This window comes from Salmo salar, chromosome 12 (genome assembly GCF_965601325.2).
Source record: "Salmo salar chromosome 12, fSalSal1, whole genome shotgun sequence".
NCBI lineage: Eukaryota > Metazoa > Chordata > Actinopteri > Salmoniformes > Salmonidae > Salmo > Salmo salar.
This window is the reverse complement of record NC_138302.1, coordinates 7,875,001-7,900,920: the sequence shown is the minus strand read 5'-3', so window position 1 is coordinate 7,900,920 and position 25,920 is coordinate 7,875,001. Positions and strand designations below refer to the sequence as shown.

The following is a 25,920-nucleotide window of genomic DNA, read 5'->3' as shown; positions in this document are numbered from 1 at the left end:
CCCTGTATAGAGCCTCCACATTGACTCTGTACCGGTAACCCCCTGTATACAGTCTCCACATTGACTCTGTACCGGTAACCCCCTGTATACAGTCTCCACATTGACTCTGTACCGGTAACCCCCTGTATATAGCCTCCACATTGACTCTGTACCGGTACCCCCTGTATATAGCCTCCACATTGACTCTGTACCGGTACCCCCTGTATACAGCCTCCACATTGACTCTGTACCGGTAACCCCCTGTATACAGCCTCCACATTGACTCTGTACCAGTACCCCCTGTATACAGCCTCTACATTGACTCTGTACCAGTACCCCCTGTATACAGCCTCCACATTGACTCTGCACCGGTACCCCCCTGCATACAGCCTCCACATTGACTCTGTACCGGTACCCCCTGTATACAGCCTCCACATTGACTCGGTACCGGTACCCCCTGTATATAGCCTCCACATTGACTCTGTACCGGTACCCCCTGTATAGAGCCTCCACATTGACTCTGTACCGGTACCCCCTGTATATAGCCTCCACATTGACTCGGTACCGGTACCCCCTGTATATAGCCTCCACATTGACTCTGTACTGGTACCCCCTGTATACAGCCTCCACATTGACTCTGTACCGGTACCCCCCTGTATATAGTCTCCACATTGACTCTGTACCGGTACCCCCTGTATATAGCCTCCACATTGACTCTGTACCGGTACCCCCTGTATACAGGCTCCACATTGACTCGGTACCGGTACCCCCTGTATATAGCCTCCACATTGACTCTGTACCGGTACCCCCTGTATAGAGCCTCCACATTGACTCTGTACCGGTACCCCCTGTATAGAGCCTCCACATTGACTCTGTACCGGTAACCCCCTGTATACAGTCTCCACATTGACTCTGTACCGGTAACCCCCTGTATACAGTCTCCACATTGACTCTGTACCGGTAACCCCCTGTATATAGCCTCCACATTGACTCTGTACCGGTACCCCCTGTATATAGCCTCCACATTGACTCTGTACCGGTACCCCCTGTATACAGCCTCCACATTGACTCTGTACCGGTAACCCCTTGTATACAGCCTCCACATTGACTCTGTACCAGTACCCCCTGTATACAGCCTCTACATTGACTCTGTACCAGTACCCCCTGTATACAGCCTCCACATTGACTCTGTACCAGTACCCCTGTATACAGCCTCCACATTGACTCTGTACCAGTACCCCCTGTATACAGCCTCTACATTGACTCTGTACCAGTACCCCCTGTATATAGCCTCCACATTGACTCTGTACCAGTACCCCCTGTATATAGCCTCCACATTGACTCTGTACCGGTAACCCCCTGTATATAGTCTCCACATTGACTCTGTACCGGTACCACCCTGTATATAGCCTCCACATTGACTCTGTACCGGTAACCCCCTGTATATAGTCTCCACATTGACTCTGTACCGGTACCCCCTGTATATAGCCTCCACATTGACTCTGTACCGGTACCCCCTGTATACAGTCTCCACATTGACTCGGTACCGGTACCCCCTGTATATAGCCTCCACATTGACTCTGTACCGGTACCCCCTGTATAGAGCCTCCACATTGACTCTGTACCGGTACCCCCTGTTTAGAGCCTCCACATTGACTCTGTACCGGTAACCCCCTGTATACAGTCTCCACATTGACTCTGTACCGGTAACCCCCTGTATACAGTCTCCACATTGACTCTGTACCGGTAACCCCCTGTATATAGCCTCCACATTGACTCTGTACCGGTACCCCCTGTATATAGCCTCCACATTGACTCTGTACCGGTACCCCCTGTATACAGCCTCCACATTGACTCTGTACCGGTAACCCCCTGTATACAGCCTCCACATTGACTCTGTACCAGTACCCCCTGTATACAGCCTCTACATTGACTCTGTACCAGTACCCCCTGTATACAGCCTCCACATTGACTCTGTACCAGTACCCCCTGTATACAGCCTCTACATTGACTCTGTACCAGTACCCCCTGTATATAGCCTCCACATTGACTCTGTACCGGTACCCCCTGTATACAGCCTCCACATTGACTCTGTACCGGTAACCCCCTGTATATAGCCTCCACATTGACTCTGTACCGGTACCCCCCTGCATACAGCCTCCACATTGACTCTGTACCGGTACCCCCTGTATACAGCCTCCACATTGACTCGGTACCGGTACCCCCTGTATATAGCCTCCACATTGACTCTGTACCGGTACCCCCTGTATAGAGCCTCCACATTGACTCTGTACCGGTACCCCCTGTATATAGCCTCCACATTGACTCGGTACCGGTACCCCCTGTATATAGCCTCCACATTGACTCTGTACTTATACCCCCTGTATACAGCCTCCACATTGACTCTGTACCGGTACCCCCCTGTATATAGTCTCCACATTGACTCTGTACCGGTACCCCCTGTATATAGCCTCCACATTGACTCTGTACCGGTACCCCCTGTATACAGGCTCTACATTGACTCGGTACCGGTACCCCCTGTATATAGCCTCCACATTGACTCTGTACCGGTACCCCCTGTATAGAGCCTCCACATTGACTCTGTACCGGTACCCCCTGTATAGAGCCTCCACATTGACTCTGTACCGGTAACCCCCTGTATACAGTCTCCACATTGACTCTGTACCGGTAACCCCCTGTATACAGTCTCCACATTGACTCTGTACCGGTAACCCCCTGTATATAGCCTCCACATTGACTCTGTACCGGTACCCCCTGTATATAGCCTCCACATTGACTCTGTACCGGTACCCCCTGTATACAGCCTCCACATTGACTCTGTACCGGTAACCCCTTGTATACAGCCTCCACATTGACTCTGTACCAGTACCCCCTGTATACAGCCTCTACATTGACTCTGTACCAGTACCCCCTGTATACAGCCTCCACATTGACTCTGTACCAGTACCCCCTGTATACAGCCTCCACATTGACTCTGTACCAGTACCCCCTGTATACAGCCTCTACATTGACTCTGTACCAGTACCCCCTGTATATAGCCTCCACATTGACTCTGTACCAGTACCCCCTGTATATAGCCTCCACATTGACTCTGTACCGGTAACCCCCTGTATATAGTCTCCACATTGACTCTGTACCGGTACCACCCTGTATATAGCCTCCACATTGACTCTGTACCGGTAACCCCCTGTATATAGTCTCCACATTGACTCTGTACCGGTAACCCCCTGTATATAGCCTCCACATTGACTCTGTACCGGTACCCCCTGTATATAGCCTCCACATTGACTCTGTACCGGTACCCCCTGTATACAGCCTCCACATTGACTCTGTACCGGTAACCCCCTGTATACAGCCTCCACATTGACTCTGTACCAGTACCCCCTGTATACTGCCTCCACATTGACTCTGTACCAGCTCCCCCTGTATACAGCCTCTACATTGACTCTGTACCGGTACTCCCTGTATATAGCCTCCACATTGACTCTGTACCGGTAACCCCCTGTATACAGTCTCCACATTGACTCTGTACCGGTACCCCCTGTATACAGCCTCCACATTGACTCTGTACCGGTACCCCCTGTATACAGCCTCCACATTGACTCTGTACCAGTACCCCCCTGTATATAGCCTCCACATTGACTCTGTACCGGTACCCCCTGTATACAGCCTCCATATTGACTCTGTACCGGTACCCCCTGTATACAGCCTCCACATTGACTCTGTACCAGTACCCCCCTGTATATAGCCTCCACATTGACTCTGTACCAGTACCCCCCTGTATATAGCCTCCAAATTGACTCTGTACCGGTACCCCCCTGTATATAGCCTCCACATTGACTCTGTACCGGTACCCCCTGTATAGAGCCTCCACATCGACTCTGTACCGGTACCCCCTGTATATAGCCTCCACATTGACTCTGTACCGGTACCCCCTGTATATAGCCTCCACATTGACTCTGTACCGGTACCCCCTGTATATAGCCTCCACATTGACTCTGTACCGGTACCCCCTGTATACAGCCTCCACATTGACTCTGTACCGGTAACCCCCTGTATACAGCCTCCACATTGACTCTGTACCAGTACCCCCTGTATACAGCCTCTACATTGACTCTGTACCAGTACCCCCTGTATACAGCCTCCACATTGACTCTGCACCGGTACCCCCCTGCATACAGCCTCCACATTGACTCTGTACCGGTACCCCCTGTATACAGCCTCCACATTGACTCGGTACCGGTACCCCCTGTATATAGCCTCCACATTGACTCTGTACCGGTACCCCCTGTATAGAGCCTCCACATTGACTCTGTACCGGTACCCCCTGTATATAGCCTCCACATTGACTCGGTACCGGTACCCCCTGTATATAGCCTCCACATTGACTCTGTACTTATACCCCCTGTATACAGCCTCCACATTGACTCTGTACCGGTACCCCCCTGTATATAGTCTCCACATTGACTCTGTACCGGTACCCCCTGTATATAGCCTCCACATTGACTCTGTACCGGTACCCCCTGTATACAGGCTCTACATTGACTCGGTACCGGTACCCCCTGTATATAGCCTCCACATTGACTCTGTACCGGTACCCCCTGTATAGAGCCTCCACATTGACTCTGTACCGGTACCCCCTGTATAGAGCCTCCACATTGACTCTGTACCGGTAACCCCCTGTATACAGTCTCCACATTGACTCTGTACCGGTAACCCCCTGTATACAGTCTCCACATTGACTCTGTACCGGTAACCCCCTGTATATAGCCTCCACATTGACTCTGTACCGGTACCCCCTGTATATAGCCTCCACATTGACTCTGTACCGGTACCCCCTGTATACAGCCTCCACATTGACTCTGTACCGGTAACCCCTTGTATACAGCCTCCACATTGACTCTGTACCAGTACCCCCTGTATACAGCCTCTACATTGACTCTGTACCAGTACCCCCTGTATACAGCCTCCACATTGACTCTGTACCAGTACCCCTGTATACAGCCTCCACATTGACTCTGTACCAGTACCCCCTGTATACAGCCTCTACATTGACTCTGTACCAGTACCCCCTGTATATAGCCTCCACATTGACTCTGTACCAGTACCCCCTGTATATAGCCTCCACATTGACTCTGTACCGGTAACCCCCTGTATATAGTCTCCACATTGACTCTGTACCGGTACCACCCTGTATATAGCCTCCACATTGACTCTGTACCGGTAACCCCCTGTATATAGTCTCCACATTGACTCTGTACCGGTACCCCCTGTATATAGCCTCCACATTGACTCTGTACCGGTACCCCCTGTATACAGTCTCCACATTGACTCGGTACCGGTACCCCCTGTATATAGCCTCCACATTGACTCTGTACCGGTACCCCCTGTATAGAGCCTCCACATTGACTCTGTACCGGTACCCCCTGTTTAGAGCCTCCACATTGACTCTGTACCGGTAACCCCCTGTATACAGTCTCCACATTGACTCTGTACCGGTAACCCCCTGTATACAGTCTCCACATTGACTCTGTACCGGTAACCCCCTGTATATAGCCTCCACATTGACTCTGTACCGGTACCCCCTGTATATAGCCTCCACATTGACTCTGTACCGGTACCCCCTGTATACAGCCTCCACATTGACTCTGTACCGGTAACCCCCTGTATACAGCCTCCACATTGACTCTGTACCAGTACCCCCTGTATACAGCCTCTACATTGACTCTGTACCAGTACCCCCTGTATACAGCCTCCACATTGACTCTGTACCAGTACCCCCTGTATACAGCCTCTACATTGACTCTGTACCAGTACCCCCTGTATATAGCCTCCACATTGACTCTGTACCGGTACCCCCTGTATACAGCCTCCACATTGACTCTGTACCGGTAACCCCCTGTATATAGCCTCCACATTGACTCTGTACCGGTACCCCCCTGCATACAGCCTCCACATTGACTCTGTACCGGTACCCCCTGTATACAGCCTCCACATTGACTCGGTACCGGTACCCCCTGTATATAGCCTCCACATTGACTCTGTACCGGTACCCCCTGTATAGAGCCTCCACATTGACTCTGTACCGGTACCCCCTGTATATAGCCTCCACATTGACTCGGTACCGGTACCCCCTGTATATAGCCTCCACATTGACTCTGTACTTATACCCCCTGTATACAGCCTCCACATTGACTCTGTACCGGTACCCCCCTGTATATAGTCTCCACATTGACTCTGTACCGGTACCCCCTGTATATAGCCTCCACATTGACTCTGTACCGGTACCCCCTGTATACAGGCTCTACATTGACTCGGTACCGGTACCCCCTGTATATAGCCTCCACATTGACTCTGTACCGGTACCCCCTGTATAGAGCCTCCACATTGACTCTGTACCGGTACCCCCTGTATAGAGCCTCCACATTGACTCTGTACCGGTAACCCCCTGTATACAGTCTCCACATTGACTCTGTACCGGTAACCCCCTGTATACAGTCTCCACATTGACTCTGTACCGGTAACCCCCTGTATATAGCCTCCACATTGACTCTGTACCGGTACCCCCTGTATATAGCCTCCACATTGACTCTGTACCGGTACCCCCTGTATACAGCCTCCACATTGACTCTGTACCGGTAACCCCTTGTATACAGCCTCCACATTGACTCTGTACCAGTACCCCCTGTATACAGCCTCTACATTGACTCTGTACCAGTACCCCCTGTATACAGCCTCCACATTGACTCTGTACCAGTACCCCCTGTATACAGCCTCCACATTGACTCTGTACCAGTACCCCCTGTATACAGCCTCTACATTGACTCTGTACCAGTACCCCCTGTATATAGCCTCCACATTGACTCTGTACCAGTACCCCCTGTATATAGCCTCCACATTGACTCTGTACCGGTAACCCCCTGTATATAGTCTCCACATTGACTCTGTACCGGTACCACCCTGTATATAGCCTCCACATTGACTCTGTACCGGTAACCCCCTGTATATAGTCTCCACATTGACTCTGTACCGGTAACCCCCTGTATATAGCCTCCACATTGACTCTGTACCGGTACCCCCTGTATATAGCCTCCACATTGACTCTGTACCGGTACCCCCTGTATACAGCCTCCACATTGACTCTGTACCGGTAACCCCCTGTATACAGCCTCCACATTGACTCTGTACCAGTACCCCCTGTATACTGCCTCCACATTGACTCTGTACCAGCTCCCCCTGTATACAGCCTCTACATTGACTCTGTACCGGTACTCCCTGTATATAGCCTCCACATTGACTCTGTACCGGTAACCCCCTGTATACAGTCTCCACATTGACTCTGTACCGGTACCCCCTGTATACAGCCTCCACATTGACTCTGTACCGGTACCCCCTGTATACAGCCTCCACATTGACTCTGTACCAGTACCCCCCTGTATATAGCCTCCACATTGACTCTGTACCGGTACCCCCTGTATACAGCCTCCATATTGACTCTGTACCGGTACCCCCTGTATACAGCCTCCACATTGACTCTGTACCAGTACCCCCCTGTATATAGCCTCCACATTGACTCTGTACCAGTACCCCCCTGTATATAGCCTCCAAATTGACTCTGTACCGGTACCCCCCTGTATATAGCCTCCACATTGACTCTGTACCGGTACCCCCTGTATAGAGCCTCCACATCGACTCTGTACCGGTACCCCCTGTATATAGCCTCCACATTGACTCTGTACCGGTACCCCCTGTATATAGCCTCCACATTGACTCTGTACCGGTACCCCCTGTATATAGCCTCCACATTGACTCTGTACCGGTACCCCCTGTATATAGCCTCCACATTGACTCGGTACCGGTACCCCCTGTATATAGCCTCCACATTGACTCTGTACTGGTACCCCCTGTATACAGCCTCCACATTGACTCTGTACCGGTACCCCCCTGTATATAGTCTCCACATTGACTCTGTACCGGTACCCCCTGTATATAGCCTCCACATTGACTCTGTACCGGTACCCCCTGTATACAGTCTCCACATTGACTCGGTACCGGTACCCCCTGTATATAGCCTCCACATTGACTCTGTACCGGTACCCCCTGTATAGAGCCTCCACATTGACTCTGTACCGGTACCCCCTGTATACAGCCTCCACATTGACTCTGTACCGGTGCCCCCTGCACATTGACTCTGTACCGGTTCCCCCTGTATATAGCCTCCACATTGACTCTGTACCAGTACCCCCTGTATATAGCCTCCACATTGACTCTGTACCGGTACCCCCTGCATATAGCCTCCACATTGACTCTGTACCGGTACCCCCTGTATATAGTCTCCACATTGACTCTGTACCAGCACCCCCTGTATATAGCCTCCACATTGACTCTGTACCAGTACCCCCTGTATATAGCCTCCACATTGACTCTGTACCGGTACCCCCTGTATATAGCCTCCACATTGACTCTGTACCGGTACCCCCTGTATATAGCCTCTACATTGACTCTGTACCAGTACCCCCTGTATATAGCCTCCACATTGACTCTGTACCGGTAACCCCCTCTATATAGTCTCCACATTGACTCTGTACCGGTACCACCCTGTATATAGCCTCCACATTGACTCTGTACCGGTAACCCCCTGTATATAGTCTCCACATTGACTCTGTACCGGTAACCCCCTGTATACAGCCTCCACATTGACTCTGTACCAGTACCCCCTGTATACAGCCTCTACATTGACTCTGTACCAGTACCCCCTGTATACAGCCTCCACATTGACTCTGTACCAGTACCCCCTGTATACAGCCTCTACATTGACTCTGTACCAGTACCCCCTGTATATAGCCTCCACATTGACTCTGTACCGGTACCCCCTGTATACAGCCTCCACATTGACTCTGTACCGGTAACCCCCTGTATATAGCCTCCACATTGACTCTGTACCGGTACCCCCCTGCATACAGCCTCCACATTGACTCTGTACCGGTACCCCCTGTATACAGCCTCCACATTGACTCGGTACCGGTACCCCCTGTATATAGCCTCCACATTGACTCTGTACCGGTACCCCCTGTATAGAGCCTCCACATTGACTCTGTACCGTTACCCCCTGTATATAGCCTCCACATTGACTCGGTACCGGTACCCCCTGTATATAGCCTCCACATTGACTCTGTACTTATACCCCCTGTATACAGCCTCCACATTGACTCTGTACCGGTACCCCCCTGTATATAGTCTCCACATTGACTCTGTACCGGTACCCCCTGTATATAGCCTCCACATTGACTCTGTACCGGTACCCCCTGTATACAGTCTCTACATTGATTCGGTACCGGTACCCCCTGTATATAGCCTCCACATTGACTCTGTACCGGTACCCCCTGTATAGAGCCTCCACATTGACTCTGTACCGGTACCCCCTGTATAGAGCCTCCACATTGACTCTGTACCGGTAACCCCCTGTATACAGTCTCCACATTGACTCTGTACCGGTAACCCCCTGTATACAGTCTCCACATTGACTCTGTACCGGTAACCCCCTGTATATAGCCTCCACATTGACTCTGTACCGGTACCCCCTGTATATAGCCTCCACATTGACTCTGTACCGGTACCCCCTGTATACAGCCTCCACATTGACTCTGTACCGGTAACCCCCTGTATACAGCCTCCACATTGACTCTGTACCAGTACCCCCTGTATACAGCCTCTACATTGACTCTGTACCAGTACCCCCTGTATACAGCCTCCACATTGACTCTGTACCAGTACCCCCTGTATACAGCCTCCACATTGACTCTGTACCAGTACCCCCTGTATATAGCCTCCACATTGACTCTGTACCAGTACCCCCTGTATATAGCCTCCACATTGACTCTGTACCGGTAACCCCCTGTATATAGTCTCCACATTGACTCTGTACCGGTACCACCCTGTATATAGCCTCCACATTGACTCTGTACCGCTAACCCCCTGTATATAGTCTCCACATTGACTCTGTACCGGTAACCCCCTGTATATAGCCTCCACATTGACTCTGTACCGGTACCCCCTGTATATAGCCTCCACATTGACTCTGTACCGGTACCCCCTGTATACAGCCTCCACATTGACTCTGTACCGGTAACCCCCTGTATACAGCCTCCACATTGACTCTGTACCAGTACCCCCTGTATACTGCCTCCACATTGACTCTGTACCAGCTCCCCCTGTATACAGCCTCTACATTGACTCTGTACCGGTACTCCCTGTATATAGCCTCCACATTGACTCTGTACCGGTAACCCCCTGTATACAGTCTCCACATTGACTCTGTACCGGTACCCCCTGTATACAGCCTCCACATTGACTCTGTACCGGTACCCCCTGTATACAGCCTCCACATTGACTCTGTACCAGTACCCCCCTGTATATAGCCTCCACATTGACTCTGTACCGGTACCCCCTGTATACAGCCTCCATATTGACTCTGTACCGGTACCCCCTGTATACAGCCTCCACATTGACTCTGTACCAGTACCCCCCTGTATATAGCCTCCACATTGACTCTGTACCAGTACCCCCCTGTATATAGCCTCCAAATTGACTCTGTACCGGTACCCCCCTGTATATAGCCTCCACATTGACTCTGTACCGGTACCCCCTGTATAGAGCCTCCACATCGACTCTGTACCGGTACCCCCTGTATATAGCCTCCACATTGACTCTGTACCGGTACCCCCTGTATATAGCCTCCACATTGACTCTGTTCCGGTACCCCCTGTATATAGCCTCCACATTGACTCTGTACAGGTACCCCCTGTATACAGCCTCCACATTGACTCTGTACCGGTAACCCCCTGTATATAGCCTCCACATTGACTCTGTACCGGTACCCCCCTGTATACAGCCTCCACATTGACTCTGTACCGGTACCCCCTGTATACAGCCTCCACATTGACTCTGTACCGGTACCCCCTGTATACAGCCTCCACATTGACTCTGTACCGGTAACCCCCTGTATACAGTCTCCACATTGACTCTGTACCGGTACCCCCTGTATATAGCCTCCACATTGACTCTGTACCGGTACCCCCTGTATACAGTCTCCACATTGACTCTGTACCGGTACCCCCTGTATACAGCCTCCACATTGACTCTGTACCGGTAACCCCCTGTATACAGTCTCCACATTGACTCTGTACCGGTACCCCCTGTATACAGCCTCCACATTGACTCTGTACCGATAACCCCCTGTATACAGTCTCCACATTGACTCTGTACCGGGAACCCCTGTATATAGCCTCCACATTGACTCTGTACCGGTAACCCCCTGTATACAGTCTCCACATTGACTCTGTACCGGTAACCCCCTGTATACAGCCTCCACATTGACTCTGTACCGGTAACCCCCTGTATACAGTCTCCACATTGACTCTGTACCGGTAACCCCCTGTATACAGCCTCCACATTGACTCTGTACCGGTAACCCCCTGTATACAGTCTCCACATTGACTCTGTACCTGTAACCCCCTGTATACAGCCTCCACATTGACTCTGTACCGGTAACCCCCTGAATATAGCCTCCACATTGACTCTGTACCGGTACCCCCTGTATATAGCCTCTACATTGACTCTGTACCGGTACCACCCTGTATATAGCCTCCACATTGACTCTGTACCGGTAACCCCCTGTATATAGTCTCCACATTGACTCTGTACCAGTACCCCCCTGTATATAGCCTCCACATTGACTCTGTACCGGTACCCCCCTGTATACAGCCTCCACATTGACTCTGTACCGGTAACCCCCTGTATAGAGCCTCCACATTGACTCTGTACCGGTACCCCCTGTATATAGCCTCCACATTGACTCTGTACCGGTACCCCCTGTATATAGCCTCCACATTGACTCGGTACCGGTACCCCCTGTATATAGCCTCCACATTGACTCTGTACCGGTATCCCCTGTATACAGCCTCCACATTGACTCTGTACCGGTACCCCCCTGTATATAGTCTCAACATTGACTCTGTACCGGTACCCCCTGTATATAGCCTCCACATTGACTCTGTACCGGTACCCCCTGTATACAGTCTCCACATTGACTCGGTACCGGTACCCCCTGTATATAGCCTCCACATTGACTCTGTACCGGTACCCCCTGTATAGAGCCTCCACATTGACTCTGTACCGGTACCCCCTGTATAGAGCCTCCACATTGACTCTGTACCGGTAACCCCCTGTATACAGTCTCCACATTGACTCTGTACCGGTAACCCCCTGTATACAGTCTCCACATTGACTCTGTACCGGTAACCCCCTGTATATAGCCTCCACATTGACTCTGTACCGGTACCCCCTGTATATAGCCTCCTCACTGACTCTGTACCGGTACCCCCTGTATATAGCCTCCACACTGACTCTGTACCGGTACCCCCTGTATAGAGCCTACACACTGACGCTGTACCGGTGCCCCCTGTATAGAGCCTCCACACTGACGCTGTACCGGTACCCCCTGTATATAGCCTCCACATTGACTCTGTACCGGTGCCCCCTGCACATTGACTCTGTACCGGTTCCCCCTGTATATAGCCTCCACATTGACTCTGTACCAGTACCCCCTGTATATAGCCTCCACATTGACTCTGTACCGGTACCCCCTGCATATAGCCTCCACATTGACTCTGTACCGGTACCCCCTGTATATAGTCTCCACATTGACTCTGTACCAGCACCCCCTGTATATAGCCTCCACATTGACTCTGTACCAGTACCCCCTGTATATAGCCTCCACATTGACTCTGTACCGGTACCCCCTGTATATAGCCTCCACATTGACTCTGTACCGGTACCCCCTGTATATAGCCTCTACATTGACTCTGTACCAGTACCCCCTGTATATAGCCTCCACATTGACTCTGTACCGGTAACCCCCTGTATATAGTCTCCACATTGACTCTGTACCGGTACCACCCTGTATATAGCCTCCACATTGACTCTGTACCGGTAACCCCCTGTATATAGTCTCCACATTGACTCTGTACCGGTAACCCCCTGTATATAGCCTCCACATTGACTCTGTACCGGTACCCCCTGTATATAGCCTCCACATTGACTCTGTACCGGTACCCCCTGTATACAGCCTCCACATTGACTCTGTACCGGTAACCCCCTGTATACAGCCTCCACATTGACTCTGTACCAGTACCCCCTGTATACTGCCTCCACATTGACTCTGTACCAGCTCCCCCTGTATACAGCCTCTACATTGACTCTGTACCAGTACCCCCTGTATACAGCCTCTACATTGACTCGGTACCGGTACCCCCTGTATATAGCCTCGTTATTGTTGTTCTTATTGTGTTACTTTTTATTATTACTTTTTATATTAGTCTACTTGGTAAATATTTTCTTCTTCTTCTTGACCTGCACTGTTGGTTAAGGGCTTGTAAGTAAAGCATTTCACGGTAAAGTCTACACTTGTATTCGGCGCATGTGACAATGTTTGATTTGATACACACGTCACACACCTCACACACTACACTCACACACCTCACACACACACTCTCACACTCTCACACACCTTACACACTACACACCTCACACACTACACTCACACACCTCACATACACACTCTCACACTCTCACACACCTTACACACTACACACACACCTCACACACTACACTCACACACCTCACACACTACACTCACACACATCACACACTACACTCACACACCTCACACACACACTCTCACACACCTCACACACTACACACACACACCTCACACACTACACTCACACACCTCACACACACATTCTCACACTCTCACACACATTCTCACACACTCCACACACCTCACACACACACTCTCACACTCTCACACACACCTCACACACTACACTCATACACTCTCACACACCTCACACACTACACTCTCACACTCTCACACTACACTCACAGACGTCACACACACACTCTCACACTCTCACACACCACACACACCTCACACACCACACACACCTCACACACACTCACACTACACACACCTCACACACACACCTCACACACCACACACACGCCTCACACAATAAACACACACACCTCAGACACTACACACACACACCTCACACACTACACACACACACCTCTCACACACACCTCACACACTACACACACCATTCCCCCCCCCCCCCCCCCTCCTTACCCTGAAGAGGTTGTGAGGTGACGTTACAGTGTGCAGCAGGTCCGTAGCTGACTGTTCTGGCCTGGACACTGAACCTGTAGGTTACTCCTTTAGTCAGGTCTCTGACCTTTAACCAACGCTGCCAGCTACCCTTCACATCCACCGTCACCACCCGACTCACACCTAGACACACACACACACACACACACACACACACGGACACACACACACACACACAAAACACAATTAAACACCATTAAACGCCATTAAACGCCATTAAACACCATTAAACGCCATTAAACGCCATTAAACACCATTGAACACCATTAAACGCCATTAAACACCATTAAACACCAGTAAACACCATTAAACGCCATTAAACGCCATTAAACGCCATTAAATGCCATTAAACGCCATTGAACACCATTGAACGCCATTAAACACCATTAAACACCAGTAAACACCAGTAAACGCCATTAAACGCCATTAAACGCCATTAAACGCCATTGAACACCAGTAAACGCCATTAAACACCATTAAACACCAGTAAACACCAGAAAACACCATTAAACACCATTGAACGCCATTAAACGCCATTAAACGCCATTAAACGCCATTACACGCCATTAAACACCAGTAAACACCATTGAACACCATTGAACACCATTAAACACCAGTAAACACCATTAAACACCATTGAACACTATTAAACACCATTAAACACCAGTAAACACCATTAAACACCAGTAAACACCATTAAACACCATTGAACACTATTAAACACCATTAAACACCAGTAAACACCATTAAACACCAGTAAACACCATTAAACACCAGTAAACACCATTAAACACCATTGAACACTATTAAGCACCATTAAACACCAGTAAACACCATTAAACACCAGTAAACACCATTAAACACCATTGAACACTATTAAACACCATTAAACACCATTAAACACCATTAAACACCAGTAAACACCATTAAACACCATTAAACACCATTAAACACCATTGAACACTATTAAACACCATTAAACACCAGTAAACACCATTAAACACCAGTAAACACCATTAAACACCATTGAACCACTTGTTTTGTGTGTCAGCAACATTTTCCTCTTTATCATCATGTCAAGAAAGACGCAGAAACTGGTGTGTATGTTGTTCAGTGTGTGTGAGTGTGTTGCTAGACGTGTGTGTGTGTTGTTAGGTGTGTGTGTGTTGCTAGGCGTGTGTGTGGGTGTTAGGTGTCTGTGTGTTGCTAGGCGTGTGTGTTGTTAGGTGTGAGTGTGTTGCTAGACGTGTGTGTGTGTTGTTAGGTGTGTGTGTGTTGCTAGGCATGTGAGTGTGTGTTAGGTGTGTGTGTGTTGCTAGGCGTGTGTGTGTTGTTAGGTGTGAGTGTGTTGCTAGATGTGTGTGTGTGTTGTTAGGTGTGTGTGTGTTGCTAGGCGTGTGTGTGGGTGTTAGGTGTCTGTGTGTTGCTAGGCGTGTGTGTTGTTAGGTGTGAGTGTGTTGCTAGACATGCGTGTGTGTTGTTAGGTGTGTGTGTGTTGCTAGGCGTGTGTGTGGGTGTTAGGTGTCTGTGTGTTGCTAGGCGTGTTTGTTGTTAGGTGTGAGTGTGTTGCTAGACGTGTGTGTGTGTTGTTAGGTGTGTGTGTGTTGCTAGGTGTGTGTGTGTTGCTAGGCGTGTGAGTGTTGTTAGGTGTGTGTGTGTTGCTAGACATGTGTGTGTGTTGTTAGGTGTGTGTGTGTTGCTAGGCGTGTGTGTGTTGTTAGGTGTGTGTGTGTTGCTAGGCGTGTGTGTTGTTAGGTGTGAGTGTGTTGCTAGACATGTGTGTGTGTTGCTTGGTGTGTGTGTGTTGCTTGGTGTGTGTGGGTATTAGTTACCCTGTACAGGCTGTGTGGGTTGGTAGACCACCCTGTACCCCTCCACTACCCCGTTAGAAGCGCTGGGCGCCCCCCAGGAGACGTTGACACTCCATCCTGTCACCTCCGAAAACGACAGGAAACTAGGCTGGCTGGGGGCTGGGGGGGGGGAGTAGGTTACACAGGTGATCATTACATTCATACCATCTAGATGTTCAACTTTAATAACACAACCAGACAGTGCAGATCTGGGATCAGATCCTATTAGATGTATGTGTATACTCTCAGTGTCTGCTTTAGACAGTCTGGGGACTGTTATATTCCTTCCATTACAACAGGCTCCATCATTATCAAGCCCAGATAAAGATTTTTCATTGATTTCAAATCATATTTGAAGCCAGGTCTAACACATACGCATCCCAGGGTTCACTGGGTGGGTTAGGGGTTAGGGGTTAGAGGTTATGGAACCTACTGGCCTATAGGGTCTTGGCCCCCTGGGGTTAGGGGTTAGAGGTTATGGAACCTACTGGCCTGTAGGGTCTTGGCCCCCTGGGGTTAGGGGTTAGAGGTTATGGAACCTACTGGCCTGTAGGGTCTTGGCCCCCTGGGGTTAGAGGTTATGGAACCTACCAGCCTGTAGGGTCTTGGCCCCCTGGGGTTAGAGGTTATGGAACCTACTGGCCTGTAGGGTCTTGGCCCCCTGGGGTTAGGGGTTAGAGGTTATGGAACCTACCAGCCTGTAGGGTCTTGGCCCCCTGGGGTTAGAGGTTAGAGGTTAGGGAACCTACCAGCCTGTAGGGTCTTGGCCCCCTGGGGTTAGAGGTTAGAGGTTAGGGAACCTACCAGCCTGTAGGGTCTTGGCTCCCCGGGGTTCGCTGGGCGGGCCGTCTCCAGCCACGTTGAATGCAGACAGCGTGAAAAGATAGGACATGTAACACGTGAGGTTGACCAGATGAACACGTGTGTCAGGAACAAACACCACCGTCACCTTCTCTGTCTGGTTCTGTCTGTCACCCTGCCAGTAGTGGATCTGATCACATCACAGGAAACAGGAAGAAGTCACACACAGGAAGTGAGACCATTTTCTACTGACACAATGGTTCCTTTCTGACTCCCTACCCTTGTCCCTGAAGAGTACACATGCGCAATATTCTGCTGTTGACCTGCCCTCTGATGTATTCTATAACAACATGATGTATCCAGCAGAATGATGTTGTGATGTATTCTATAACAACATGATGTATTCAGCAGAATGATGTTGTGATGTATTCTATAACAACATGATGTATCCAGCAGAATGATGTTGTGATGTATTCTATAACAACATGATGTATCCAGCAGAATGATGTTGTGATGTATTCTATAACAACATGTTGTATCCAGCAGAATGATGTTGTGATGTATTCTATAACAACATGATGTATCCAGCAGAATGATGTTGTGATGTATTCTATAACAACATGATGTATCCAGCAGAATGATGTTGTGATGTATTCTATAACAACATGATGTATTCAGCAGAATGATGTTGTGATGTATTCTATAACAACATGATGTATCCAGCAGAATGATGTTGTGATGTATTCTATAACAACATGATGTATCCAGCAGAATGATGTTGTGATGTATTCTATAACAACATGATGTATTCAGCAGAATGATGTTGTGATGTATTCTATAACAACATGATGTATTCAGCAGAATGATGTTGTGATGTATTCTATAACAACATGATGTATCCAGCAGAATGATGTTGTGATGTATTCTATAACAACATGATGTATTCAGCAGAATGATGTTGTGATGTATTCTATAACAACATGACCTGATGTATCCAGCAGAATGATGTTGTGATGTATTCTATAACAACATGATGTATTCAGCAGAATGATGTTGTGATGTATTCTATAACATCATGACCTGATGTATCCAGCAGAATGATGTTGTGATGTATTCTATAACAACATGATGTATCCAGCAGAATGATGTTGTGATGTATTCTATAACAACATGATGTATCCAGCAGAATGATGTTGTGATGTATTCTATAACAACATGATGTATCCAGCAGAATGATGTTGTGATGTATTCTATAACAACATGATGTATCCAGCAGAATGATGTTGTGATGTATTCTATAACAACATGATGTATCCAGCAGAATGATGTTGTGATGTATTCTATAACAACATGATGTATCCAGCAGAATGATGTTGTGATGTATTCTATAACAACATGATGTATCCAGCAGAATGATGTTGTGATGTATTCTATAACAACATGATGTATCCAGCAGAATGATGTTGTGATGTATTCTATAACAACATGATGTATCCAGCAGAATGATGTTGTGATGTATTCTATAACAACATGATGTATCCAGCAGAATGATGTTGTGATGTATTCTATAACAACATGATGTATCCAGCAGAATGATGTTGTGATGTATTCTATAACAACATGATGTATCCAGCAGAATGATGTTGTGATGTATTCTATAACAACATGATGTATCCAGCAGAATGATGTTGTGATGTATTCTATAACAACATGATGTATCCAGCAGAATGATGTTGTGATGTATTCTATAACAACATGATGTGTCCAGCAGAATGATGTTGTGATGTATTCTATAACAACATGATGTATTCAGCAGAATGATGTTGTGATGTATTCTATAACAACATGATGTGTCCAGCAGAATGATGTTGTGATGTATTCTATAACAACATGATGTATCCAGCAGAATGATGTTGTGATGTATTCTATAACAACATGATGTATCCAGCAGAATGATGTTGTGATGTATTCTATAACAACATGATGTATCCAGCAGAATGATGTTGTGATGTATTCTATAACAACATGATGTATCCAGCAGAATGATGTTGTGATGTATTCTATAACAACATGATGTATCCAGCAGAATGATGTTGTGATGTATTCTATAACAACATGATGTATTCAGCAGAATGATGTTGTGATGTATTCTATAACAACATGATGTATCCAGCAGAATGATGTTGTGATGTATTCTATAACAACATGATGTATTCAGCAGAATGATGTTGTGATGTATTCTATAACAACTTGATGTATCCAGCAGAATGATGTTGTGATGTATTCTATAACATCATGATGTATCCAGCAGAATGATGTTGTGATGTATTCTATAACAACATGATGTATCCAGCAGAATGATGTTGTGATGTATTCTATAACAACATGATGTATCCAGCAGAATGATGTTGTGATGTATTCTATAACAACATGATGTATCCAGCAGAATGATGTTGTGATGTATTCTATAACAACATGATGTATCCAGCAGAATGATGTTGTGATGTATTCTATAACAACATGATGTATCCAGCAGAATGATGTTGTGATGTATTCTACAACAACATGATGTATCCAGCAGAATGATGTTGTGATGTATTCTATAACAACATGATGTATTCAGCAGAATGATGTTGTGATGTATTCTATAACAACATGACCTGATGTATTCAGCAGAATGATGTTGTGATGTATTCTATAACAACATGATGTATCCAGCAGAATGATGTTGTGATGTATTCTATAACATCATGATGTATTCAGCAGAATGATGTTGTGATGTATTCTATAACAACATGATGTATCCAGCAGAATGATGTTGTGATGTATTCTATAACAACTTGATGTATCCAGCAGAATGATGTTGTGATGTATTCTATAACAACATGATGTATCCAGCAGAATGATGTTGTGATGTATTCTACAACAACATGATGTATCCAGCAGAATGATGTTGTGATGTATTCTATAACAACATGATGTATCCAGCAGAATGATGTTGTGATGTATTCTATAACAACATGATGTATCCAGCAGAATGATGTTGTGATGTATTCTATAACATCATGATGTATCCAGCAGAATGATGTTGTGATGTATTCTATAACAACATGATGTATCCAGCAGAATGATGTTGTGATGTATTCTATAACAACATGATGTATCCAGCAGAATGATGTTGTGATGTATTCTATAACAACATGATGTATCCAGCAGAATGATGTTGTGATGTATTCTATAACAACATGATGTATTCAGCAGAATGATGTTGTGATATATTCTATAACATCGTGACCTGATGGATTCAGCAGAATGATGTTGTGATATATTCTATAACTGCATGATGTATTCAGCAGAATGATGTTGTGATGTATTCTATAACAACATGACCTGATGTATTCAGCAGAATGATGTTGTGATGTATTCTATAACAACATGATGTATCCAGCAGAATGATGTTGTGATGTATTCTATAACAACATGATGTATCCAGCAGAATGATGTTGTGATGTATTCTATAACAACATGATGTATCCAGCAGAATGATGTTGTGATGTATTCTATAACAACTTGATGTATTCAGCAGAATGATGTTGTGATGTATTCTATAACAACATGATGTATCCAGCAGAATGATGTTGTGATGTATTCTATAACAACATGATGTATCCAGCAGAATGATGTTGTGATGTATTCTATAACAACATGATGTATCCAGCAGAATGATGTTGTGATGTATTCTATAACAACATGATGTATCCAGCAGAATGATGTTGTGATGTATTCTATAACAACATGATGTATCCAGCAGAATGATGTTGTGATGTATTCTATAACAACATGACCTGATGTATCCAGCAGAATGATGTTGTGATGTATTCTATAACAACATGATGTATCCAGCAGAATGATGTTGTGATGTATTCTATAACAACATGATGTATCCAGCAGAATGATGTTGTGATGTATTCTATAACAACATGATGTATCCAGCAGAATGATGTTGTGATGTATTCTATAACAACATGATGTATCCAGCAGAATGATGTTGTGATGTATTCTATAACAACATGATGTATCCAGCAGAATGATGTTGTGATGTATTCTATAACAACATGATGTATCCAGCAGAATGATGTTGTGATGTATTCTATAACAACATGATGTATCCAGCAGAATGATGTTGTGATGTATTCTATAACAACATGATGTATTCAGCAGAATGATGTTGTGATGTATTCTATAACAACATGATGTATCCAGCAGAATGATGTTGTGATGTATTCTATAACAACATGATGTATCCAGCAGAATGATGTTGTGATGTATTCTATAACAACATGATGTATCCAGCAGAATGATGTTGTGATGTATTCTATAACAACATGATGTATCCAGCAGAATGATGTTGTGATGTATTCTATAACAACATGATGTATTCAGCAGAATGATGTTGTGATGTATTCTATAACAACATGATGTATCCAGCAGAATGATGTTGTGATGTATTCTATAACAACATGATGTATCCAGCAGAATGATGTTGTGATGTATTCTATAACAACATGATGTATCCAGCAGAATGATGTTGTGATGTATTCTATAACAACATGATGTATCCAGCAGAATGATGTTGTGATGTATTCTATAACAACATGATGTATTCAGCAGAATGATGTTGTGATGTATTCTATAACAACATGATGTATCCAGCAGAATGATGTTGTGATGTATTCTATAACAACATGATGTATCCAGCAGAATGATGTTGTGATGTATTCTATAACAACATGATGTATCCAGCAGAATGATGTTGTGATGTATTCTATAACAACATGATGTATCCAGCAGAATGATGTTGTGATGTATTCTATAACAACATGATGTATCCAGCAGAATGATGTTGTGATGTATTCTATAACAACATGATGTATCCAGCAGAATGATGTTGTGATGTATTCTATAACAACATGATGTATCCAGCAGAATGATGTTGTGATGTATTCTATAACAACATGATGTATCCAGCAGAATGATGTTGTGATGTATTCTATAACAACATGATGTATCCAGCAGAATGATGTTGTGATGTATTCTATAACAACATGATGTATCCAGCAGAATGATGTTGTGATGTATTCTATAACAACATGATGTATCCAGCAGAATGATGTTGTGATGTATTCTATAACAACATGATGTATCCAGCAGAATGATGTTGTGATGTATTCTATAACAACATGATGTATCCAGCAGAATGATGTTGTGATGTATTCTATAACAACATGATGTATCCAGCAGAATGATGTTGTGATGTATTCTATAACAACATGATGTATCCAGCAGAATGATGTTGTGATGTATTCTATAACAACATGATGTATCCAGCAGAATGATGTTGTGATGTATTCTATAACAACATGATGTATCCAGCAGAATGATGTTGTGATGTATTCTATAACAACATGATGTATCCAGCAGAATGATGTTGTGATGTATTCTATAACAACATGATGTATCCAGCAGAATGATGTTGTGATGTATTCTATAACAACATGATGTATCCAGCAGAATGATGTTGTGATGTATTCTATAACAACATGATGTATCCAGCAGAATGATGTTGTGATGTATTCTATAACAACATGATGTATCCAGCAGAATGATGTTGTGATGTATTCTATAACAACATGATGTATCCAGCAGAATGATGTTGTGATGTATTCTATAACAACATGATGTATCCAGCAGAATGATGTTGTGATGTATTCTATAACAACATGATGTATCCAGCAGAATGATGTTGTGATGTATTCTATAACAACATGATGTATCCAGCAGAATGATGTTGTGATGTATTCTATAACAACATGATGTATCCAGCAGAATGATGTTGTGATGTATTCTATAACAACATGATGTATCCAGCAGAATGATGTTGTGATGTATTCTATAACAACATGATGTATCCAGCAGAATGATGTTGTGATGTATTCTATAACAACATGATGTATTCAGCAGAATGATGTTGTGATGTATTCTATAACAACATGATGTATTCAGCAGAATGATGTTGTGATGTATTCTATAACAACATGATGTATCCAGCAGAATGATGTTGTGATGTATTCTATAACAACATGATGTATCCAGCAGAATGATGTTGTGATGTATTCTACAACAACATGATGTATCCAGCAGAATGATGTTGTGATGTATTCTATAACAACATGACCTGATGTATTCAGCAGAATGATGTTGTGATGTATTCTATAACAACATGATGTATCCAGCAGAATGATGTTGTGATGTATTCTATAACAACATGATGTATCCAGCAGAATGATGTTGTGATGTATTCTATAACAACATGATGTATCCAGCAGAATGATGTTGTGATGTATTCTATAACAACATGACCTGATGTATTCAGCAGAATGATGTTGTGATGTATTCTATAACAACATGATGTATCCAGCAGAATGATGTTGTGATGTATTCTATAACAACATGATGTATCCAGCAGAATGATGTTGTGATGTATTCTATAACAACATGATGTATCCAGCAGAATGATGTTGTGATGTATTCTATAACAACATGATGTATCCAGCAGAATGATGTTGTGATGTATTCTATAACAACATGATGTATCCAGCAGAATGATGTTGTGATGTATTCTATAACAACATGATGTATCCAGCAGAATGATGTTGTGATGTATTCTATAACAACATGATGTATCCAGCAGAATGATGTTGTGATGTATTCTATAACAACATGATGTATCCAGCAGAATGATGTTGTGATGTATTCTATAACAACATGATGTATCCAGCAGAATGATGTTGTGATGTATTCTATAACAACATGATGTATCCAGCAGAATGATGTTGTGATGTATTCTATAACAACATGATGTATCCAGCAGAATGATGTTGTGATGTATTCTATAACAACATGATGTATCCAGCAGAATGATGTTGTGATGTATTCTATAACAACATGATGTATCCAGCAGAATGATGTTGTGATGTATTCTATAACAACATGATGTATCCAGCAGAATGATGTTGTGATGTATTCTATAACAACATGATGTATCCAGCAGAATGATGTTGTGATGTATTCTATAACAACATGATGTATCCAGCAGAATGATGTTGTGATGTATTCTATAACAACATGATGTATTCAGCAGAATGATGTTGTGATGTATTCTATAACAACATGATGTATCCAGCAGAATGATGTTGTGATGTATTCTATAACAACATGATGTATCCAGCAGAATGATGTTGTGATGTATTCTATAACAACATGATGTATCCAGCAGAATGATGTTGTGATGTATTCTATAACAACATGATGTATCCAGCAGAATGATGTTGTGATGTATTCTATAACAACATGATGTATCCAGCAGAATGATGTTGTGATGTATTCTATAACAACATGATGTATCCAGCAGAATGATGTTGTGATGTATTCTATAACAACATGATGTATCCAGCAGAATGATGTTGTGATGTATTCTATAACAACATGATGTATTCAGCAGAATGATGTTGTGATGTATTCTATAACAACATGACCTGATGTACCCAGCCACATAATTATGTTGTGATGTGAGTTCAGCCTGTCACTATAATGGATACTTCTCATTATTACTGGACTGGAACATTCTAACACAAAACCCACTCTTTAAAACCTCAACTCTACAAAAGTCATTTCACTGCCCTCTCTCCCCATCTCTCCCCTTCTCTCTCTCCTCTCCATCTCTCCTTCTCTCTCTCCTCTCCATATCTCCTTCTCTCTCTCCTCTCCATCTCTCCCCTTCTCTCTCTCCTCCTCATCTCTCCCCTTCTCTCTCTCCTCTCCATCCCCCCCCCCCCCCCATCTCCCTTCTCTCTCTCCTCTCCTCCCCCCCCCCCCCATCTCCTCCCCTCCTCCTCTCTCCCCTCCTCTCCCCCCATCTCTCCCCTTCTCCCTCCCTCCCATCTCTCCCCTTCTCACTCTCCTCTCCATCTCTCCCCTTCTCTCTCTCCTCTCCATCTCTCCCCTTCTCTCTCTCCATCTCTCCCCTTCTCCCTCTCCATTTCTCTCCTTCTCCCTCTCCTCTCCATTTCTCCCCTTCTCTCTCTCCATCTCTCCCCTTCGCCCTCTCCTCTCCATTTCTCTCCTTCTCTCTCTCCTTTCCATCTCTCCTTCTCTCTCTCCTTTCCATCTCTCCCCTTCTCTCTCTCCTTTCCATCTCTCCCCTTCTCTCTCTCCTCTCCATCTCTCCCCTTCTCCCTCTCCATTTCTCCCCTTCTCTCTCTCCATCTCTCCCCTTCTCCCTCACCCCTCATTTCTCCCCTTCTCTCTCTCCTCTCCTCTCCATTTCTCCCCTTCTCTCTCTCCTCTCCATATCTCCCCTTCTCTCTCTCCTCTCCATATCTCCCCTTCTCTTACTCTCACCCACTTCACCCTCCTCTTATCTTCCCTCCCTTCTCATCCTTTCTCTCTTCTTCAAAGAAGGAGTATTAGTTATTCCCTCGTTTCCTCTCCTCTAATCAGGATTCTGCAGGGATCTGAATCCACCGTCTTACTCCTCCGCTCGGAAAATACGACTTTCACTCCTTTTTATTCTCCTGCAGAAATCAGTGTATCTACAGCAGCACTGATAACCTGCTGTTTGATGTTCTAACTGGCTCTGAGAGGGGAAGGAGAGGGAGAGGAGAGGAAGGAGAGAAGAGAGGAAGGAGAGAAGAGAGGAAGGAGAGAAGAGGAAGGAGAGAAGAGAGGAAGGAGAGAAGAGGAAGGAGAGAAGAGAGGAAGGAGAGAGAATCTAAATAATAAAAACCTTCAGACTCCAAAAGAGAATTTGAGGAAAATGTGAATGTGTGTGTAGGATGTCGGTGTGTGTGTGTGTGTGTGTGTGTGTGTGTGTGTGTGTGTAGGATGTCGGTGTGTGTGTGTGTGTGTGTGTGTGTGTGTGTGTGTGTGTGTGTGTGTGTGTGTGTGTGTGTGTGTAGGATGTCGGTGTGCGAGTGCGCG

General features: G+C 45.5%; 1 protein-coding gene across 3 annotated transcripts in view; it reads right to left on the bottom strand.

Moving 5' to 3' along the window:
- Nucleotides 1-25,920, bottom strand: part of LOC106593331 (protein sidekick-1) — a 143,789-nt gene that overhangs the window by 33,466 nt on the left and 84,403 nt on the right. For all 3 annotated transcript variants that reach the window (XM_082958517.1, XM_082958519.1, XM_082958518.1), the window contains 3 exons: nt 16,885-17,071; nt 16,063-16,200; nt 14,192-14,353 (listed from right to left, as the gene is read on the bottom strand). In XM_082958517.1, coding sequence (XP_082814643.1) covers nt 14,192-14,353; nt 16,063-16,200; nt 16,885-17,071 — 487 coding nt within the window. The remainder of the gene's footprint in view (nt 1-14,191; nt 14,354-16,062; nt 16,201-16,884; nt 17,072-25,920) is intronic.